The sequence below is a fragment of the Haliotis rufescens genome, unplaced genomic scaffold (assembly GCF_023055435.1).
Source record: "Haliotis rufescens isolate VD_foot unplaced genomic scaffold, xgHalRufe1.0.p SCAF_80, whole genome shotgun sequence".
In the NCBI taxonomy this organism is placed as follows: domain Eukaryota; kingdom Metazoa; phylum Mollusca; class Gastropoda; order Lepetellida; family Haliotidae; genus Haliotis; species Haliotis rufescens.
Window position 1 is genome coordinate 743,674 of NW_025964373.1, and position 21,149 is coordinate 764,822.

The 21,149-nt window shown below is 38.9% G+C and overlaps 1 protein-coding gene across 50 annotated transcripts in view; it reads left to right on the top strand.

The window, feature by feature from the left end:
* The window catches only part of LOC124137436 (titin-like), a 228,112-nt gene that overhangs the window by 157,662 nt on the left and 49,301 nt on the right, over positions 1-21,149 (top strand). For 36 of the 50 annotated variants that reach the window (XM_048390069.1, XM_048390071.1, XM_048390025.1 and 33 more), the window contains 11 exons: positions 461-536; positions 951-1,154; positions 2,006-2,134; positions 2,643-2,740; positions 4,603-4,620; positions 6,585-6,672; positions 8,316-8,516; positions 11,868-12,038; positions 15,024-15,098; positions 17,754-17,915; positions 19,891-19,977. In XM_048390069.1, coding sequence (XP_048246026.1) covers positions 461-536; positions 951-1,154; positions 2,006-2,134; positions 2,643-2,740; positions 4,603-4,620; positions 6,585-6,672; positions 8,316-8,516; positions 11,868-12,038; positions 15,024-15,098; positions 17,754-17,915; positions 19,891-19,977 — 1,309 coding nt within the window. The remainder of the gene's footprint in view (positions 1-460; positions 537-950; positions 1,155-2,005; positions 2,135-2,642; positions 2,741-4,602; positions 4,621-6,584; positions 6,673-8,315; positions 8,517-11,867; positions 12,039-15,023; positions 15,099-17,753; positions 17,916-19,890; positions 19,978-21,149) is intronic. The other 14 variants (XM_048390070.1, XM_048390049.1, XM_048390028.1 and 11 more) reach the window with 12 other exon arrangements.

Sequence of the window (21,149 nt, forward strand, 5' to 3'; positions counted from 1 at the left end):
TTATGGCATGGATAGTTCCTCACGATAATGATCACTGGATTGTCGTGTCCAGACTCGATTAGTCACAGGCCACCATCTGAACCATTGTTGGAACAAAACATCATTTGACTTTCCCCTGTGAAGATTTTGTGCGCTGCAGTTTGCTTTGCTGACTTGTGTTCCTCGGCTATGCCAGAAACCTATGACTGGGTTCGAATCCTGGTTTGCTCTGATTATGTTTCTTGGTTTGTCAACACCATACCCGTGCTTGGGATTTCACCAGAGTCGTAAACGTCTGAGACCTGCATCACTTCGGGCTTTCCTCCCACAATAAGCTGACATGCTTTGATATAACTGGAATATTGATAAAATCAGAGCTACACTCAAGTCAACTCAATCCTTTCCAGACTGCCATGATATGAATGAAATGTTGCTGATGGCAGCACATGATAACATTGCCACTCATGGTTCTGTGTTCCAGTCTGAATCCAGCTTAGAGGACTCGGAAGCCCTTGAAGTTAGGAAGAGGCACTCGCTGCTGAGAGAGCATGGCATAGGTGAGTTGTTCCCTCTCACTCTCATTCAAACTCAATACAACTCAATACAGGTGAATTTGTTGCATTGTAAGTTAACAACGGTAACAAACACTATTCATTTCATTGAAATGCAACAGTTATTTTTCAAGAACTGTTCAATATTTGTGTTTTCTTTTGCATAATTTGAAATAAGTCTGCTGTTAAATTATCATCTGCTATAATTAACTTGTCGTCTGCCGTTGTTAACAGACCGCCTGCTGTTTTTGACCACTTGTCTTCTGTTCTTAATCACCCGTCTGCTGTTGCTTACCAGTTGTCTGCTGTTGTTAACTGGTCATCTGCCATTGTTAACAGATCGCCTGCTGTTGTTGACCAGTTGTCTGCTGTTGTTGACCAGTTGTCTGCTGTTGTTGACCAGTCTTTATTATGTTCCAGTGGTCCAGGACACTATGAGTCGGGGCCAGATGAAGCTGACAGACATCGCGGACACCCTCCAGGGAGACTGGGTCATCCTAGCCCAGCAACTGGACATCACCATGTCGGAGATCAACCGCATCAAGACCGACTACAACACTGTCAACGACCAAGCTCTTGCCATGTTGAACCTGTGGGTACAGAAGAACAAAGAAAAGGCAACAGGTACACTTCAGTCGCTTTGACAGAACCACAGCTACCATGGTCATGTGTACAAACCACCTGGAGGTCATTTTACACCAATTGCATGTTGCAAGGCCATTCAATGTCTGTTTCCTCAGAGTTCTTCCCGCCACATAAAGCTGACACGCCAATATACAGCTGGAATAGTGTTAAAAGCGGCGTTAAACTCAACTCGCTCACCCTATAAGGATAACTGAGCGGAATATGTTCCAAGTACATCATGCTTGTGACCTGTAAAGATCCGGGGCAGAATAGGTCTTCAGCAACCCATGCTTGTGATCTGTGAAGATCGGGGGTAGAATAGGTCTTCAGCAACCCATGCTTGCCATAAAAGGCGACAATGCTTGTCGTAAAAGGTGACTAACGGGATTGGGTGGTCAGTCTCGCTGACTTGGTTTATGCATGTCATTGTATCCCAATTGTGTGGATCAATGCTGATGATATCAATAACTGGATCATCTGGTCCAGACTTGATTATTTACAGACCATCGTCATATAGCTGGAATATTGCTGAGTGCGGCGTTATACCAAAAACAAACATCATGCTTGTGGTAGCCTAGCGGTTAAAGCGTTCACTCATCGCAATGAGAGCCCCTGTCATGATATTGCTGAAACATTGCTGAAGGTGACTTAGAACCATCCTCAGCTAACTTGTCCTGAGTGCTGGCCAATGTGGAGGAGGTGTACAATGGCTGATTGTATGTCACTGTCACTGTATGGACTGTCAGCCACTACCACATGGCTCATTTCTTTGACTAATTTTCATTTTATTAAAATCATGGATGAGAGTAAATAAGGTTTAAGGTCTTAGTTTTCGTGATGCTTTGTTGCAGGTAATGCCTTAGAGAGTGCCTTGCGTAAGATCAACCGAGAAGATGTTGCCCAGAAGTGTATGTACGACATCGAGACGGTGGAAGATGAGATGGAGGCAGCAGCAGCCAGAGTAGCCATGGATCAGTCAGGTAGGCAGCACTGTACACACTGGTGGGGGGGTACAGGTAGCCATGGATCAGTCAGGTAGGCAGCACTGTACACACTGGTGGGGGGGTACAGGTAGCCATGGAACAGTCAGGTAGGCAGCACTGTACACACTGGTGGGGGGGTACAGGTAGCCATGGATCAGTCAGGTAGGCAGCACTGTACACACTGGTGGGGGGGTACAGGTAGCCATGGATCAGTCAGGTAGGCAGCATTGTACACACTGGTGGGGGGTACAGGTAGCTATGGATCAGTCAGGTAGTGATGGATCAGTCAGGTAGGCAGCACTGTACCCACTACTGGGTGGGTGGGGGGGGGGGGGGGGGCCACAGGTAGCCATTGATCAGTCAGGTAGTCATGGATCAGTCAGGTAGGCAGCGCTGTACACACTACAGGGGGGGTACAGGTAGCATTCTTATGACCTGTGACATTCCAAGACGTAACTACCAGTCACGTTGGACAGGTTCTTGTCAATGGTGTTATCTCTTTCAGGTTTCGATACATTTAAGGAAGAAGTAGGAATTACAAAAGACTCCATGAAGAGAGGCATGTCCCTCGACGTCCAATACGATGAACAAGACCTTATAAAGGTAACACAAAATGTGCTATTCCCCTACCACAAACCATCACCCCCATAGTAAAGCTAGGACATCAGAACGGCCGCAAAGGTCTTGGAAGACTCGAAGTTGAAATAATTCAGTATTTTGTCAAATTTATTGATTTTGTAAACCATTTCCGTCGATATCTTATCTTTGTGGCCTTTCTGTAATAAGATATTAGACTAACAACTAGATTAGATTCACAACTAGAGAAGAGACTTACGTTACCTTTTTATAGATAAGGAATTTGCAGATCAGCAAGTTCGTCTGTGCTGTACAAATATACTGACGGGAAAAAGACAATAGGTGTTTGGTGATTACCTCCTGCCATTGGTGGACTCTTTCCATAGGATGATTCCGGGGTCGGGGTATCATTGCATGATGAGTATGGCCATTTTGGGGGGCTGTGTTTGTTGTCCTTGTTTTTAAATTTTGACAAGATTGTACTAGATACAGAGAAAAGGAAATATCTGAATTCCAGTATGGAAATCTGTGATTTTGAGTATGTCGACGTTTGTGTTGAGACAGAGCCCAGCACAGTGGGACTTGCTGTTTTGTAGACATAGCCATCACTGCAAACTAGACAGTAATGAGAGTAGATAGGCACCTTACACTACAACTGAGTCGGCAAACAGGTCACATCCTATGGAGTTGGAATTTCGAAATGATCTATTGATTCTTGGTCTGTTTTGTCAAAACATTTATGAAAATTTCGTACTTTTCTACCTTGGTCTGTGACTGTTTGTAGCTTGAACATAACCCTAATACTCTAACAACTGCCTTCACCACATAACAGTATGCCTGTGCACTAATACAATCATTCATTCCTTCAGGGGAAAATTCAACACTGACATTGGTACTTTCGTGCAGAAGTCAGCCTACGTGTTAAGACTGATTTAAACCTTTACTGGAAAGGTTACAGTAATAGCTCAAAGATACATTTGAACACGAGGTCCTGATGTTAGAAATGTACAATGGTTGTTAATATGGAATTGACATCTACGTGTATATAACAGCTAGGTTGTCTAGGTCATCGTCCCAGTGCCTGGTCCCACCCTCCCACCCGACCTACCATCTCCACGACCTACCATCTACCCGACATACCATCTACCCGACATACCATCTCCGTGACCTACCATCTCCACGACATACCATCTACCCGACCTACCATCTACCCGACCTACCATCTCCACGACCTACCATCTACCCGACATACCATCTCCACGACCTACCATCTACCCGACATACCATCTCCACGACCTACCATCTCCATATCCAACCATCTCTATAACATGCCACCTCCATGACCTACCATCTCCATGACCTAGCATCTCCACGACATACCATCTTCACGACATACCATCTCTACGACCTACCATCTACCCAACCTACCATCTACCCAACCTACCATCTACCCAACCTACCATCTACCAGACCTACCATCTACCCAACCTACCAACTAACCGACCTACCATCTATCTGACCTACCATCTATCTGACCTACCATCTATCTGACCTACCATCTATCCGACCTACCATCTACCCGACCTACCATCTACCCGACCTACCATCTCCATGACCTACCATCTACCCGACCTACCAAACTACCCGACCTACCAACTACCCGACCTACCATCTACACGACCTACCATCCACCCAACCTCCCATCTACCTGACCTACCATCTCATTTTGACCTCTCATCTCTTAGCCACTCCCATTTTAGTTTGGTTGCTGCCACTCAACATCTTTGACAGCTTGCAGTCGCACTTTGACCCTGACCCTGCCTGCCGATAGGTCGGTCTCTGGCTGATTGACATATTATTATCTCTTGCATGCCACTACCTTATTTCAGAGCCTGGACGATATTCAGGTAGGATTCTCATCCCAGCTGTAACCCCACCCCCATATGTCCCGCCTTCTCTGCTCAGTGCGTGCTTGCCTGCTTGCTGCTTCCCCTGTTTGTCCTAAGTTTGTCGCGCCGTTTGCTTGCTGCTATTATTGGATATCCGAATCAGTATAATTAGCCATTGAGTAGATATATGTTTTTAAATTTTATTTTATTTTGTTTCTTTAGATTATTTAGTGAGTTTGTTTCGAATTTATTGACTTTTCACTCTGTGTTGCACAAAGATGTCGAAAATAAGTTTAGAGCTCATTCTATTATTTGGGGCATGGTGAAACCAAAATTTATACCTGTGTAAAAACTTACACTTGGAACCAAACTGAAATCTGTATTTTTCTTAATGTATATTGAAACTTTTTATATAAATACATAGAGTGGTTTAAAAAAATAGTAACTCAGATATCACGTACGTTATTAGTTTTGAGGAAACCAGGATGTTATTTGATTGTGAGATGCTCAGTGTTATATAACACTGCCGTGTGGAACATACTGTTGTGCCCATGGTTGCCAAAATTGCTCTGCACACAGCTGCCCCGATATTGCGTCTCTCCTTCAGTATTGTTTTCATTTGTCTTTCACATCACCCCTGAGCGCTTTCTGTTCCAGGAACCACTTCTGACATTTTCTCATCTTGCCCTTCCTCACTATACCACATTAGATCTCTTAGAGAAAATACCTGGCACAACCCCGCTCTACCACCCCATCTTGATAAGACAATTTGGAATTTTGTATCTTTCACCATTTCATTAGTGAAAAGGAATATTTTAGTTTTGTTGTATTTATGTTACATTTATGTGATACTGCATTTGTAGAATGTAGAAATATGTAGAGGATTTTCTGCAATTCTGCCTCAGTTGCAATCCTCATCTCATCACCTTCATTAATAGTTGTCAGGCAACCAGTATCATCAATGGCCGCCATCGGCTCTGCTCTCCTCAGGAAAACCTTTCTATTTTGTCTCCTCCAGTAGAAATTCATAGACATGGAAACGGAGAATATGACAGATTGTGTTAGTAGGCCTCTCACCTCAGTGGATGTGTGTTAATGTGTTCAGATATGTGTGTATGTGTACAAGCTTGGGCAAGGAAGTCCGAAGGTCGCCACAAGCATCAGACAGAAATGTCTTGTCATTTGTCTTACACCATTACATGCTAAGCCATTCACATTTGTTTTCACAAATTGCCAAAGAAATACTTGTTCATCTTTGAAAATATTGTTTGATATATTTTGGATTTTATATATTTTTTTGTGTGTTAACATTCAGGATTTGACTTGTATGATTCACAAATGTCATGAGGACTGTCCATTGTTAAAGACAACTTTTTGTCCATTTTGTAGTTACTCCTTGAGGGCCACTCATAAAAAAAACCGACTGCTTTTTTCATCATATATTGCAAACAGTTACTAGAGTCTTTTTGACTTTGATCTCAATTTATGGCATGGTTTTCAAAAATATTTTAAAATCTATTTTGTTTAAATCCATGCATGCTTGCATCATTTAATACCAGTAGGTTTTCCAAAAAATAATTTCACATAAATCATTACCTTTCCTGAAAATTTTCAAGTTTGATTTTGTAGATTCCTTAATGGCCTTTGTTTCCTGTTTCTTCTTGTTTCAGATATTTGAGGGAGTGAAACATATAACTTTATGTTGGATTCAGATTCGAAAAGGGAAAATGAAATTCAAACTTGATTATTTTTTTCTTTCAAATTTATGGTTGATAATTTCAAGATTTTTTATTGAAAGATGCAAACCTTAAACCATAAACACTTAGTTTTTTGAAAGTTTGAAAGATGCATCCATAGATATTCAAGAGATCTGCCTAAAACAAGCCATGTATTGACCAGACCTGCAACTGCTTCAGATGAAGTTTCCTTTGAACTCAGTATCTGTTGTTAAGTGTGTCTAAGTCTTTGTATTTGTCTTCCAGGAGTCGGAGTCCGCAGCAGAAGAGTCCAGTCCAAGTAGTGACCGCGGGTCCTTTGTGGACAGGACTGCACCTAAAGTAGAAGCCGAAGGTGAGGGATAGTTGTTGTGAAAGAAGTATCAGTTATGAATCTGTTCTGTGATGTGCTGCAATCATTACAAGAAGCCACTATGTTGAAATGTCAGATATTTTGACGTGTTTGGATATCTGAATCTGTATAATTAGTTATTAAGTAGTGAAGTTTTTGAAACTTTATCTTGTTTTCAGTAGATCATTTTATTTAAGTCAATTTTTCAAATAGTGAGTTTGCACTCTATCATTCATAGCCTTGTCCATAGCCGATATGCTTTTGAGACCACTCAGTGACCTTTTGTCCCAAAGTTGTGTTTGTCTTGACAAAAGGTTAATTATAATCTTGTGTTATGGGTGTATAAAAATCATGAGTTGATCTATGTAAAATCATTTGGATAAAACCATTCCAAGTTTTGAATCTAGAAAGAATTTATTAAATTATTTATTTCAGTATAAACAAATATCTGACATTCTTCTCAGATTCGTCATATGGTGGCTTTGACTTTTGATTCCAGCATATAATAAAATGTTTGTTTGAATGAGTTTTATTTCAGCTGAATATTTTCGCTGTCTGCTGACCACTCAGAAACTGACCACTCAAAAGAAGTTAAGGATACTTTCATATTACCGTCATACAATGTACTGTCAACTCCGGTTATATGAAAGAATCAGGTGTTGTTTAACTTCTTTTGAGTAGTATATACTGTTGTATATGTATATATGTGTACAAACACTATGGATATATCTATGCACACTTGCTTACCGGTAACTTAGTGCTGTCATGTTTTGTGAGAATACTTTTGTAGGACATGCTATTTTGACTTTCTGAAACTGTGATAATTAATTGTACTTTGAGGATGTCCGCTGGTATTATTTTGGGTTTTATCTCCTCAAACTGTTGTGTCGGGCTCCATAAACGTTGTGGCTATGATGCTCTATCCTGATGTGTGAATTCTTGGTGCCATTATGTCATCAATAACATATTTAAAATTATGGATATGTACAATTTGTATTTTGTATTCAATTTTGATAAGACCTGCTCAAAAACATATTGCAATTTAAGTAATCTGTAGAAATAAAGTTTCCAATATGTGGTCAACCTAGTTCCGGACTCTTTTATCCAATTTCTTTGAGATGGAGATTCCCCATGTGTTTCTGTTGTAAATTATTTGAGCAGACGGGTAGCCTTGTGGTTCCAGGGCCCACGTGCACAAAGCGATCTTAGCACTAAGATGTATTGATCTTAACTCCCATACTTTAACATAGGCTTACAATAGTCTTAGCGCTAAGATGGTTTTGTGCAAGGGGGCCCTGGATTTGCTCATCGTCTTGAAGACACAGGTTCTATTCCTCTAGTCTTTCTGTTTTGGATACAACAAATCATTCTAGATTGTAGACTGCATAGTATAAACAAGACTGTGTAGTATAAACAATACTGCGTAGTATAAACTAATGTACCTTTGACCATGAAGGAATTAAAAGATGTGTCATAGAAGAGTAGGATCGTTTAAACCCTACCAGCGGACATCCATAACTGACATTTCAACACAACTGTAGCTGACATGTTATATATACACGAGTGTAATATTGTAGTGGCATGTGAGAAGGATGATTGTCACAATGTAGCGGGGATATTGACACTTTGACCGTTATCTCAATCAGCAACTAGCTCCCGCCCGGAATCTATAGCGGAGGAACAGATTTTAGCCGATTTAGATGTCCGTAGGCCGCTAGCAAAGGCAGAGTCACCAGAGGAAACGGCAGAAACCTCTCGTAAAAAGAAAGAGGCTTATATGAGCCTTGTTAGCGAAATGGATCGTCTTGCTGATGAGCAGGAAGCATTGGAAAAATCCCAGAGAGAAGGTATTCACTGTGGCCATTTGGACCTTCAGTCTGATGCACGTGCCTGCATTTTCCATGCATGTTAATTTCAAGAATACTGATCAATCTTTTCACCCGTGGCATGGAGCTTTTCAGTCGTCGTGCCTGCCATTTGTCACCATAACTGTCACTTCATATAACTTACTGCATCATGCATGACAAGATTGATCACAGGAACGTTGCCTCACCATCTGTATGTCCCTTGACAACCACCTGTCTCTAGTCATCCAATCATGTAACTGTCTAACATCACTCGCCAATCATCCAATCATATGTCAGATGTAGCGTTACTGTGTTGATGTTGTTTCTGTGAATAGATGAGAATTAGTCGTTCCCATGTCTGATGTGATTTTTGTTCAGTATATTTTTGACTAATTGTGTGGAGACAAGTTCAGTGTTACATCTTTACATGAACATTTATTGTAACTGGTAAAAAAGAGAGAGTTATCTTTGAAAAATTGTTTCATTCATCCTGGCATGTTCTAAATTAATGACAATTCCAAAGTAAACAGTTTTTGTTATTTTGGAACAAATTTAAAAGAAAGGGCTCCTAATATCTGCTATTTATTGAAACTATTGTGACATTTCAGTAAAGCTTCTAGCATATTCATCACACGTCCTAACAATCTTAATAAAGAAGTTGTCATCCACACAATTATTATTTTTACATTACCCAAATTCCACTAACTTTCACATCTGTTTCAAGGTTTTCCATATTCAGGAATTCCTTGTCATGTCTTTGTCAAGCAGTTTATGATTCCATGGTTTTTGCTCTAATTTGAACCTATTTTGTATGTGTTATCTGCTGTAGTGATGTACTGTCCTCTGATAGTGTAAATCAGTGTGATAGGTTCCGTTTGATTTCATAATTGTTGAATTCCCATTTTGGTGTGTTCGGGTTATCGGGGTTGCTGTGTCTTGGACTGTGTTGTATAAGGATAAAAGTTACCCGCACCAACTTCCCAACCTCCTATTACGTTTATCACATTGAACCAGGACCACACTCCACAAAGCAGTCTTTGCCTTAAGGTGATTGTAAGTCCGATACTTAAGAATAGACTTACGACAATCCTAGTTCTACGATCGCTTTTGGCACAAGGCCCACATCTTATCAAACAAGGCATGATGAGAACTTAGTTTACAAGTTGTATGTTTACAAATAAATGTCTTTGGAGATGTGTTATTTTGAAAAATCAATTAAATCATTGAGGATATGTCAAATATTTCGTGCAAAAAATGAGAATTCGATTGAGTTCTACATTGAGAGCTATGTGGCTAGTATAATTGTGTGATCACTCAGCCATTGCACATCGACATGTTTGTAGCCAAGCTGCATGTACATATCACACACTTAAGCAATGAATAGCAAGTCAGAAATAGCCTAAAGCTGGTGATTATCTGCAATCCACAGCTGTCATACTATTGATTGACAGGCATACCTACATTCGTCAATATCGGCCTTGTCATGCAACGTGTCACGCTCTATATCTACACTAGGTGTAGCAGGCCCTGATCTGTCCTTCTTTCTTACAATGGGGCTGCTGAGGACACCCCAAGATCTTGTGTACTCCATCCTGTTCAGAATGTTGAAAAAACTTTTGATGATAGAGCCAGTATCGTCATGGGCAATATCAGCATGTATCCTTATGGGTAATCCACAAAGTAAGCTGAGACCATATCCCATTGACTAAACCAACTAGTCCACTTCCTTCCCTAGCCATCTTCCTGGGGGTTGTATTATGGTGCTAGATGTCTCTCTGAACAGGTCAAAACTCTCTTGCAAGTGCAAGTATTAATTTGTACACATGGAAGTATTTTGTTTTCTAGAAGGTGTCAAGTCTCTAATTTATCTACCGTATGTGTAATACAGAACTCTTCACTTCCATCTGATGAAATGGAAGTTAATTCAGAATCTGTTGTTTGGTCAGTAAACATTTTTTAAATTTTTATTTATTTATTTATTTATTTATTTATTATTATTATTATTATTATTATTATTATTATTATTATTATTATTATTATTATTATTATTATTATTAAATAAAAATAAGAAGTGGCTAATATTGATAATAACAATTTATCTCATCATTTTGTAAACGACCACTCCAATTTGTTATGCCAGCAAGACCTAGCTTCCCCGGTAACAGCATGCTTGGCATTTTTGTTGTGATTGTTGTACCTCTTTGTATTAACATGTTAAACTTGTATTGATATATTGCTGTGTTCCTCATGGCATGTGATGTCTGAAGCATGTTGCCAGCACATGAACACCATACGTAACACACACCATGGTTTTAGTTCACAATCTGATTATCATTGCCTACTAATTCACAGTTAATCAAACACTTACAGCTCGATGGTGCATGAGATTTGAAGTTTAATCCAAATTTATTTCACAATTAAACAACAAATTTTTAAATATCAGTTCTTTATATTTTGATCACTTAGACTGTGCAGAGGTCACTTAGACTTTGCAGAGTTGCATCCCTTGGGCATACCAGAGACATATGATAGTGGGTTTGAATCCCCGATTATGTTTCTAGGTTTGTCAGCACCATACTCGTGATTGTGGATGTCAGAAATGTTTCACTGAGAGCTGCATCACTTCAGGCTTTCCTTCCGGATTAAGCAGACACACTGTGATATAACTGGAATACTGTTAAAGCGGCATGAACGAATGATGAGTGATGTGTTAAGTACATGATCTCCATGAATATTATATGTACTGTTTTTATGCTGAATCAGTTGTCCATATTTACTGTCAGCTTTATTGACTGACCCCAGGTGCTGTGTTTGAAACACAGCCACTGTTTTCATAGCAATAATCTATATGTAGATGTAATTCAGTGTTGATTGTATGCTTGAGGATTATCTGCTGCAGCAGTCACTGACTGGAACATGCTGGGGAAATCTTTGTAACCAGTGGTTTGTTTTCAAATCATATTTCATTATTTTAAATGCTCATTTCGTTTAAATCTATTTTCTGATGCAGGTTGATTTGTCTTAAACTGGTCTATAGTTTCCTTGTTTCCATGTGGTGACTGTATCAAGTATTTATTGTTAATTTCCGACTGATGAAAGGAGAAACGCTTTAATATTTGAAGGTAGTAATTTTGGCTAAATCTTTTTAAGTGAAACTGTGCAAAAAGCTGAGTCCAATAGTTTTATCACTTTCGAAATTCGAAATTTCATGAAATTTAAAACAACAAAAATTGTTTTTATTTTTTTATTTTTTTTTATTTCCTTCATCAAGTCTCAACTTTGTTCCAAGCTGAGTAATCTGGAGACTAACAGATTAACTAGATGTTGTGCTTTTATCAATGCTGCGTCTAGTAACAGAAGAGAGGCACAGTGTTTCCGAAGACACAATTGTCCGAGAGGCAAAAGGCAGCCCGGAAGACCCTATGCAACGTGTCCAGCAGGCTCAAGCACAAGCGCCCTGTGTTGATATGGAACCCGAGCGCTCCCCCAGTGAAAGCTCCATGGTTTACAAAGGAGACAAAGGTAGCCCAGTCACAGTTGTCTCCCCTGCACCATGCACTGGTTTCACAAACAACATTTGCCTCAGTTGAAAATTGAATGTATTTCTGTTTTTGTTGTCGTTTTGTGCATGTTTCATATGTGATTTTTCTATTAACTTGAGTTTATTTTGGAGATTTTGAGTTAACAATTCTTTTTTCAGAAGGGTCATTTGAGAAATTTGCAACATTTGTTTACTGTGCAGTGTATTTTAAAATTACACATGACATACTGGTATTAATTCTATTCATCAAACAAAACATGGAAATATATATTAACTTTAAGAGGCACTGTTAGTTTAAGAAGATCACATTCATATCATTTATATATTACTTATGATCTAATACTTCCCAATGTCAAATAACCTTCCATGAATTAAATTTTCTCTGGTGAAGGTGAATTTAGCCATAAGTCTTATAAAGTCAACATTTTACTGACACAAGCTCTGCACGTGTCCTCATATCATATTCAAACAAGCCACTATACACACAAGTTCCACATGTCCGACACATATCACTACACACAAGTTCCACATGTCTGACACATATCACTACACACAAGTTCCACATATCTGAAACATATCACTACACACAAGTTCCACATGTCCGACACATATCACTACACACAAGTTCCACATGTCCGACACATATCACTACACACAAGTTCCACATGTCCGACACATATCACTACACACAAGTTCCACATGTCTGACACATATCACTACACACAAGTTCCACATGTCCGACTCATATCACTATACACACAAGTTCCACATGTCCGACACATATCACTACACACAAGTTCCACATGTCCGACACATATCACTACACACAAGTTCCACATGTCTGACACATTACACTACACACAAGTTCCACATGTCCGACTCATATCACTATACACACAAGTTCCACATGTCCGACACATATCACTACACACAAGTTCCACATGTCCGACACATATCACTACACACAAGTTCCACATGTCCGACACATATCACTACACACAAGTTCCACATGTCCGACTCATATCACTATACACACAAGTTCCACATGTCCGACACATATCACTACACACAAGTTCCACATGTCCGACACATATCACTACACACAAGTTCCACATGTCTGACACATATCACTACACACAAGTTCCACATGTCCGACACATATCACTACACACAAGTTCCACATGTCCGACACATATCACTACACACAAGTTCCACATGTCTGACACATATCACTACACACAAGTTCCACATGTCCGACACATATCACTACACACGAGTTCCGAATGTCCGACACATATCACTACACACAAGTTCCACATGTCCGACACATATCACTACACACAAGTTCCACATATCTGACACATATCACTACACACAAGTTCCACGTGTCCGACACATATCACTACACACAAGCCTCTTATCACTACACACAAGTTCCACGTGTCCGACACATATCACTACACACAAGTTCCACATATCCGACACATATCACTACACACAAGCCTCTTATCACTACACACAAGTTCCACATGTCCGACACATATCACTACACACAAGCCTCTTATCACTACACACAAGTTCCACGTGTCCGACACATATCACTACACACAAGTTCCACATATCCGACACATATCACTACACACAAGCCTCTTATCACTGCACACAAGTCCCACATGTCCGACACTTATGACTACACACAAGTTCCACATGTCCGACACATATCACTACACACAAGCCTCTTATCACTGCACACAAGTTCCACGTGTCCGACACTTATGACTACACACAAGTTCCACGTGTCCGACACATATCACTACACACAAGCCTCTTATCACTACACACAAGTTCCACGTGTCCGACACATATCACTACACACAAGTTCCACATGTCCGACACATATCACTACACACAAGCCTCTTATGACTACACACAAGTTCCACGTGTCCGACACGTATCACTGCACACAAGCCTGATAACCAATGAGAAATGACTGCCAATACTAAAACATTGCATGCTTGGTTGCATCTCAGTTGCCACAAAACGTTTGTGTAATTTTGTTAACCTTTCTTTAATTATGCCATGATTAATTACCTGTCTTGTTTATGTATGACAATTTTATGGACCTGTTTTGTGTCAGTGTCTTTTGTATGTCCTATTTTGTATACGTTGCATTTCGTGTGCATGTTTGATAATGATCTAACATGAAAGCTGTTTCTGTTTGGTGTTTGTACACACAGCATGTAAACGTATGTATAAGCCAAGTCTGACCAATATTTCTGCCAGAATGATGTACCCTGATATAGGCACAACACTCTCTGTCCTAGCCTTATCACACAAGGGAATGTTGGGTTTTGGGTTGTTGGTTTTTAGCTGTTTATGCATTTTTTGCTTCTACAGGATGTAGCTTGGATCAGAGACCAATTTGATACGAGCCGTTCAGTGTCTTGATCTTTTATTGTTTCAGTAAACATATGTAAACTGCCTTTGTATGTTTGTATCCCTGTCACACTCTACCAACTGTAAGGTGATATACCGTCACTATGAACGGATGTTGTGCAATCTGTGTCAAAGTGTCTTCTCTGTAAGTTTTGTATGTTATGACACTCCATCCTGTTGCCCTTTTGGTGTTTACCTGCGATCACAAACTGGTTCGTTTACAGAAGTGGTCATTTCTAACTTAATGAAATTTGACACACACCAAAAAAGGGAAAAAAATCCATGATCTTTCTTGACAGATTTTCATCTCATTTGATGAATAATTATTAAAACATCTTGATGCATGGACAACATGAGTTATTTTGATACTAATGGGCAATGATTAAGGCCATTAAACACCAGCTGCAGTTTACTAGCTTGCTTTGGAAGTTTCTAATAGCATCAAGCTGAACTGGAACTAGGGGAGACCACTCTGTATTCTCCACCCTTCCTGACTTGTTTAAGCTTTGCATGTCCTAAATTGCTTCCAGACCAGGGATATGCGGAGGATGAGGCAACCGTCAAGACCCCACCCCCCAGTCCTTCAGAAAAACAACCATTCACAGGTAGACTTCCACCCTTAGAAGTGACACCATGTCAGTCGTCTCGCTTGCTGTCTTTCTGTCGTCAGTGACCAAGTGTAGCCCTAGTTAGTGTCAGCAGCTGTCTTGTAGATAGATCTGGAGGAAGCTGCAGTCTTAACTAATCTTACTGCTTATGCAATGAAGAGATATTTGGTTGTTAATGCACTTATTTTTTTGTATACTCAATGTTGATGCATTTACAATCGGATTACTTACACATATAGAAGAGTTAACAGGGTTAGAAACTAACAGTTTTTGTCTACTAGTCCTTATGATGATAACATAAAGCAAAACCCTTAAAACAGGCCAATTTCTACTAGTCCTTAGGATACCTTTACTATTGGGTAGTTTGGTAAGGACTACAGGACTAGTGCCAATTTCTAACGCTGGTTAATGTATGAAATGTTTTGATTTTGGATATTAGTAATACCATATGTAATATGGCTTTTTCCTAAATTATTAATTTAGTTATTCTTTTCTTCTGTAATGAATCATTGCAGATATTATAAGAGCTAATTTTATTTATTCAGATTCAATATTACTATTTGAGTTCAGATTCATTCAAAGATCTGTAAAGTTTCTGATAGAAAATAAGTTTGAAACCTCCAAAGTTAAGCTGCAGCTTCTTTGCATGGCAGACCTCTACATATCTAAACATCTTCTGTTTCTCACGGTTCATATCAGGCTGAAATGGGCTGTGAGTTTCTCTCGTAACCAAGAGAAGCAGCACTGTGCATGTTTATCTACTATACGTTCTTCTATCTCCACTCATATAGAGTGGCAGTGTATATACTTGGCCTTTTAAGGACATCTTTTACCTGAAAATTATCTGCTAAATCATAGCTGTGTACTGATCCACTGGCTGCACACAGGTACAATTCTCACCTTCATAAGATTGTACTCGCTGCTGATGCTGATTTTACACCCGCATCCACAAGCTTCATCAGAATAAAAATTACAGAATACTGTGGATGTTTTTGTAGCCCTTGTTCCGAAATGATTTTTTTGTCTGATAGTGGAGCAGTACATTGGTACGATTTCGCAGCCACTAAAAATAATTTCGTTAGGGGGTCGAGTTTAAGGTATTTCATTTCTCTATCCTTAACAAAGAAATGAAGTAATTACGTTTGAGAACAAATCTGTTTCTTCTATTCCCCATAACACATCCTGACATCCTTTTTCTTACTGTCTACATCTCTTGTGTGATATGCTACATTCAGGGAGGTAATGGACAAGTCGACAGTGTTTGTTTCAGTGCTGTTTATTTTGCACCATGACTGGGTTTAATGATTTGGTCAGTTATGTTATGAGATCATTATCAATTTGTTGCACATCATTAATGGAAATATGTCTTAATATGCACGACATGCATGCCAACTTTTTATCAATTTATAACTGTGAAACATCTCCATGTTAAGGACACAGTTTCTGAAATGCTAACTGAAGATGTCCAAACAGACATGAATCAACTAATAATATCATGTAACCGAGAGATATTTTAGCCTGCAGAGTAGGTATCTTGCATTGTCTTGGACAGAGTTGAAATTCTGTTACTTACCAAAATATCCAAAAGGAGCCAGTAGACTGTATCCAATCGAGACCCACCGTCTCATCAGCTGGAGAACTAGGACTAGGTATGTCCTAACGGGCAGAGTGTGTTACTGGGTTAAAGTTATGTATGCCTGACATTAGATCTAGACCATCTTCTTGGCTTTCAAAACAGAGAGTTTTTCCCATTCTGATAAATTTCTAGTACAGATGCTAAACATGCTTTGTGTCATTTCTAATGACGTAGTCGTTGACTGGTGTGCTTTATGCTGTACCATGTCAGAAGGACAGTGTTTTGTTTGTTACAAGGCTGTGGACCACTGTGTGTATCAACCAGGGATTATCTACATCTGCTCACAGGATGTTTTTTGCCCCATGTCTGGAGCGAATGTCAGTAAAAAGACACAAACTGGAATTTAGAATTTGTCAAGTCATGTAATTGCTTCACAGAGGTGATTTGCGTTGCACTGATAACAGAACCACTACAGAGGCTTTTGTATTGAGCTTTACATTTTTGCATAAAGTCTTAAAATATCTCTGAATTTAAGAAAATATGGACTTGTAAGAAAATCCAAATTCTAACAAAATTATGTTTTCTTCCCAATTTAGGGTATGTAGTTTGGAATCCAAAATAATTCCTGTGAACAGTTTAAAGTGGTGTTTCAAAAACAGAAATTTCCTTTAAATATCATTATTTGGAGTCTGTTTGCCTCCTTTTCAAAATTCTGAGTACCGGGGTATCTAACAGCAACAATATTCAGATCTAAGAAACACTTTGGCCAGTTTCCATAATGCAATGGTACATGGGAAAACATTTGCAACAATCTAATAATGTTTAACTTCTTGCAAAGGTTGTTGTTTCTGTTTCTGTACATTGTGGCTACATGTTAACAAGTGTAGTACTAACGAGGTGAATCGCAGAGGGGCAAGTCAAGGATTAGGAAATATTCAACACATTGGGTATATACTGCCTGATGATAATAGCCATGTCTTAAGTTCCCGTTTCTGTGGTTTATCACATTTATTTCTCATCACCCAATTCCCATTGGCAAATCTGAGTGTTTGTTTTCCCCACTGCTGCGTGATCAGCGGAGGAGCGCCATTTCGTAGAAGATGAGGAACGTCATGATGAGGTCACAGAAATTGAGGAGATTTTCCAGATTTCTGAAGATGGGGAAACTTGGAAAACAATTCGTAAAGTGACCACCATAACACCACAGGGCACCTCTGAACGAACAGAGGTGATCAAAGGTAGCCGATTGTCGTCAAATCAATTTTGTCCCTACACGTAACAATTTCCAACACCCAACTGTCAAAGTCTTTATTTTTTGCTTCCTCAGTTGTTTTGCAAAGAAGATATTGCAATCTTTTTAATTCTAAATAGAAATCTGGATTTATTTTGACCACATAAACCATTGTTGCTATTTCACCTTTGTTTTGCCTCCTGTGAGTTGAGTTTGATAGGAATAGTTGAACCTCCTTGGGAGTTTCTTTTCAGGATGTTTGCCATATCAGTGGATCGAAGCGTGCATGAATACAGGTTTAGCTTCTTTCACACTGTGCAACAGGGCACTTTTCTCTAGAATTGAAACTGCGTTTGAACTTGACAGACTAACACTGTATTTCCTTCAATAAATACCTAGAATTATGATCCACAGGTTTTGATGCTTCTACTCTCGTAACTCCCATGTGTAAACACAGATGGTCAGAGAATGTACCTCTCTTCTTAACAAGGCCCAGTTCCTTCACAGGCATCCTCAGAAGCTCATTTTAAAGACTTCTGTCATGTCATGCTTTTGGCGAACACCTGGTGTCATCTCTGATTTTCAGTGGTCCATCCGTATACTTTTTAATGCTATTTTGGCTTTTATGCCCAATGGAATGGGTCGGTGGATAATCAAGACTGGTTATTCTCTGGCATTGACGTTTATTTTTGTAACATCTTGTAGGAATGTGCATTAGTGCAAAGAGTGTTTTGCTGATGAAATTTATCCGAGATTCCTCCATGTTTAATACTGTTGGTGTATATTCAAGGAAATACAGGATATAACTTATACTTTGTTTATTTTATGGTGAACTCTGACCTCACTGTATGATGACTGTATGTGCATGATCTCTGCATGGTTTGTTGCAGTATGTGTGCTGCACTGAGTGTTCTGTGATATACTGTTATTCAGCTGCCAATATTACCTACTATGTGATATACTGTTATTCAGCTGCCAATATCTCCTACTGTGTGATATACTGTTATTCAGCTGCCAATATTACCTACAATGTGATATACTGTTATTCAGCTGCCAATATTACCTACTATGTGATATACTGTTATTCAGCTGCCAATATCCCCTACTGTGTGATATACTGTTATTCAGCTGCCAATATTACCTACTATGTGATATACTGTTATTCAGCTGCCAATATCCCCTACTGTGTGATATACTGTTATTCAGCTGCCAATATTACCTACTATGTGATATACTGTTATTCAGCTGTAAATATCCCCTACTGTGTGATATACTGTTATTCAGCTGCCAATATCCCCTACTGTGTGCTATACTGTTATTCAGCTGCAAATATCCCCTACTGTGTGATATACTGTTATTCAGCTGCCAATATCCCCTACTGTGTGATATACTGTTATTCAGCTGCAAATATCACCCGACTCTGTGATAGTTTCATACACAGTAATCCATTTTATTTCAGCTTTATACCTTGCAGTTTGAACTGCCATCTGCACAACACCACTCACTGTGTCATGACTAAAATTAATGTGAATGTCCTTTTTTGATTGAGTTGTAATGATGAAAATGCTTTACAGATTTAGACAAATTGTTGTATAAAGGTGAACTTATTTGTAGTGATATAATTAAATAAATGTAAGGTGTCAGATTACCCTAATTATGTAAGTTGAGAGAGAGGTTAAATTTAGATTTGTATCTCCCAAGGTTTATAGTTATTGTGATTAATGTTTAAGTAGTTTTTGTGCTAAAGTGATGTACTGTCATAAGTACTGTAAATAATTAATGCTACTTTTTTTAGGAATAATATTACGGTACATGTTTTTTAATGTAAATACATTATGTTACATGTTTTTTAATGAAAATATAATTTTCGCTAAAAGATTGAAAGCCTCGGAAGAAAAAAATGATATTTGAAGTAACTTAAACCTGGGTCAGATTGTCAAGCAGGCACCAAACTCACACACAGATTTTCTTAAATGTTTCAGAAGAAAGAATAACTCCTTTCTCGAACGTTGAGCAAGCTGCTGCACGATTGGCTGCCGAGGCTGAGGGAGCTGACCAATTGGAGTCTGGTGTGTAGTCGAATACTGTGTGCCTTGCCAATCCATGACAGGCTTTTGGGCCACATGATTAGCGCAGAGTGTAGCATACTACAAGAGAACAATAGCCGATTATTATGTTTTAGCTATCCCTGAAGAATCTCATGAACAGAGAATTACTTAGAGGCTTCTGTATGCAAGATTCGGTTTTTGTCGAGATGGAGTTCTCTTTCTCAGCCCGCTCAAATGTAAGCAAGTTTTAAATGCGTAATTGTACATGTATTTGCTTGGCGGTTATTTCCAGGATATTTCAGCTTGGCAGATTATTGCATGAGTTAAGAAACTGCGCGTATACTGTTTCCTGAACATCATGTTCAGCTATCAGACATAGGATGTCAGGAAAGCATGGTTGGTTGAGCACTATTTCGCACCCGTCAAACATGGTTTTCATTTCACAATTTTACACTTGTGCATGGTTTTGATTGATTTCAATTATGCAAGAATATTTTCATAGTTATGATTGAACTATGGATATTGCGCTATTTAATTTTATTTTCTCAATTCTGATATTGCTGATATGTGTTCGTAAGGTTACTGGGTTGGTGGAACCTGAGGAAGAAATCACTTTATGCATTGGCTCTGATTTGAATTTTACAACTGTTTGTGGAAATTACAAACAACTTACTAAATTACACTTGAAAGTGTCAGTGTTTCTTCCACAGGGTTGGATAAAATGAGATTCTTCAGACTTTGAGACAGGAGAAGCTTTTGCACTGAATTCAAAATTATTTATTATTTCATAATCCAAAGTAGACAGTATTTATGGATAACAACTTCTTTAATTACTGTTTCGATATGGATCCTTATTCCATTGTCAAGCAAGGATTTCATAATCCATTGAATCCTTTTTATTTAAGTTGATTTTTTTGTTTTCCTAAGTGTTGTTATACAGCTATACATGTTCGTTTGGCCGAGGGAGACCTTCGAAAAATGGCAAGCATTATTGATGTGACATCTTTTGTCAATAACGAAAAGTGCAATTTATATTCTCTTAGCTCATTGGATTTTACTTTCTTTGATATTTGTAATGTTATTTTAATGAGCAAGTGCAATTTGTTGATTTTGATGAATATTTGCATATAAGGTTGTGACTTTTGATTGTTTTCATCTTAGTTGCTCGAAAGCACGAGCTAGATATAAGAAAA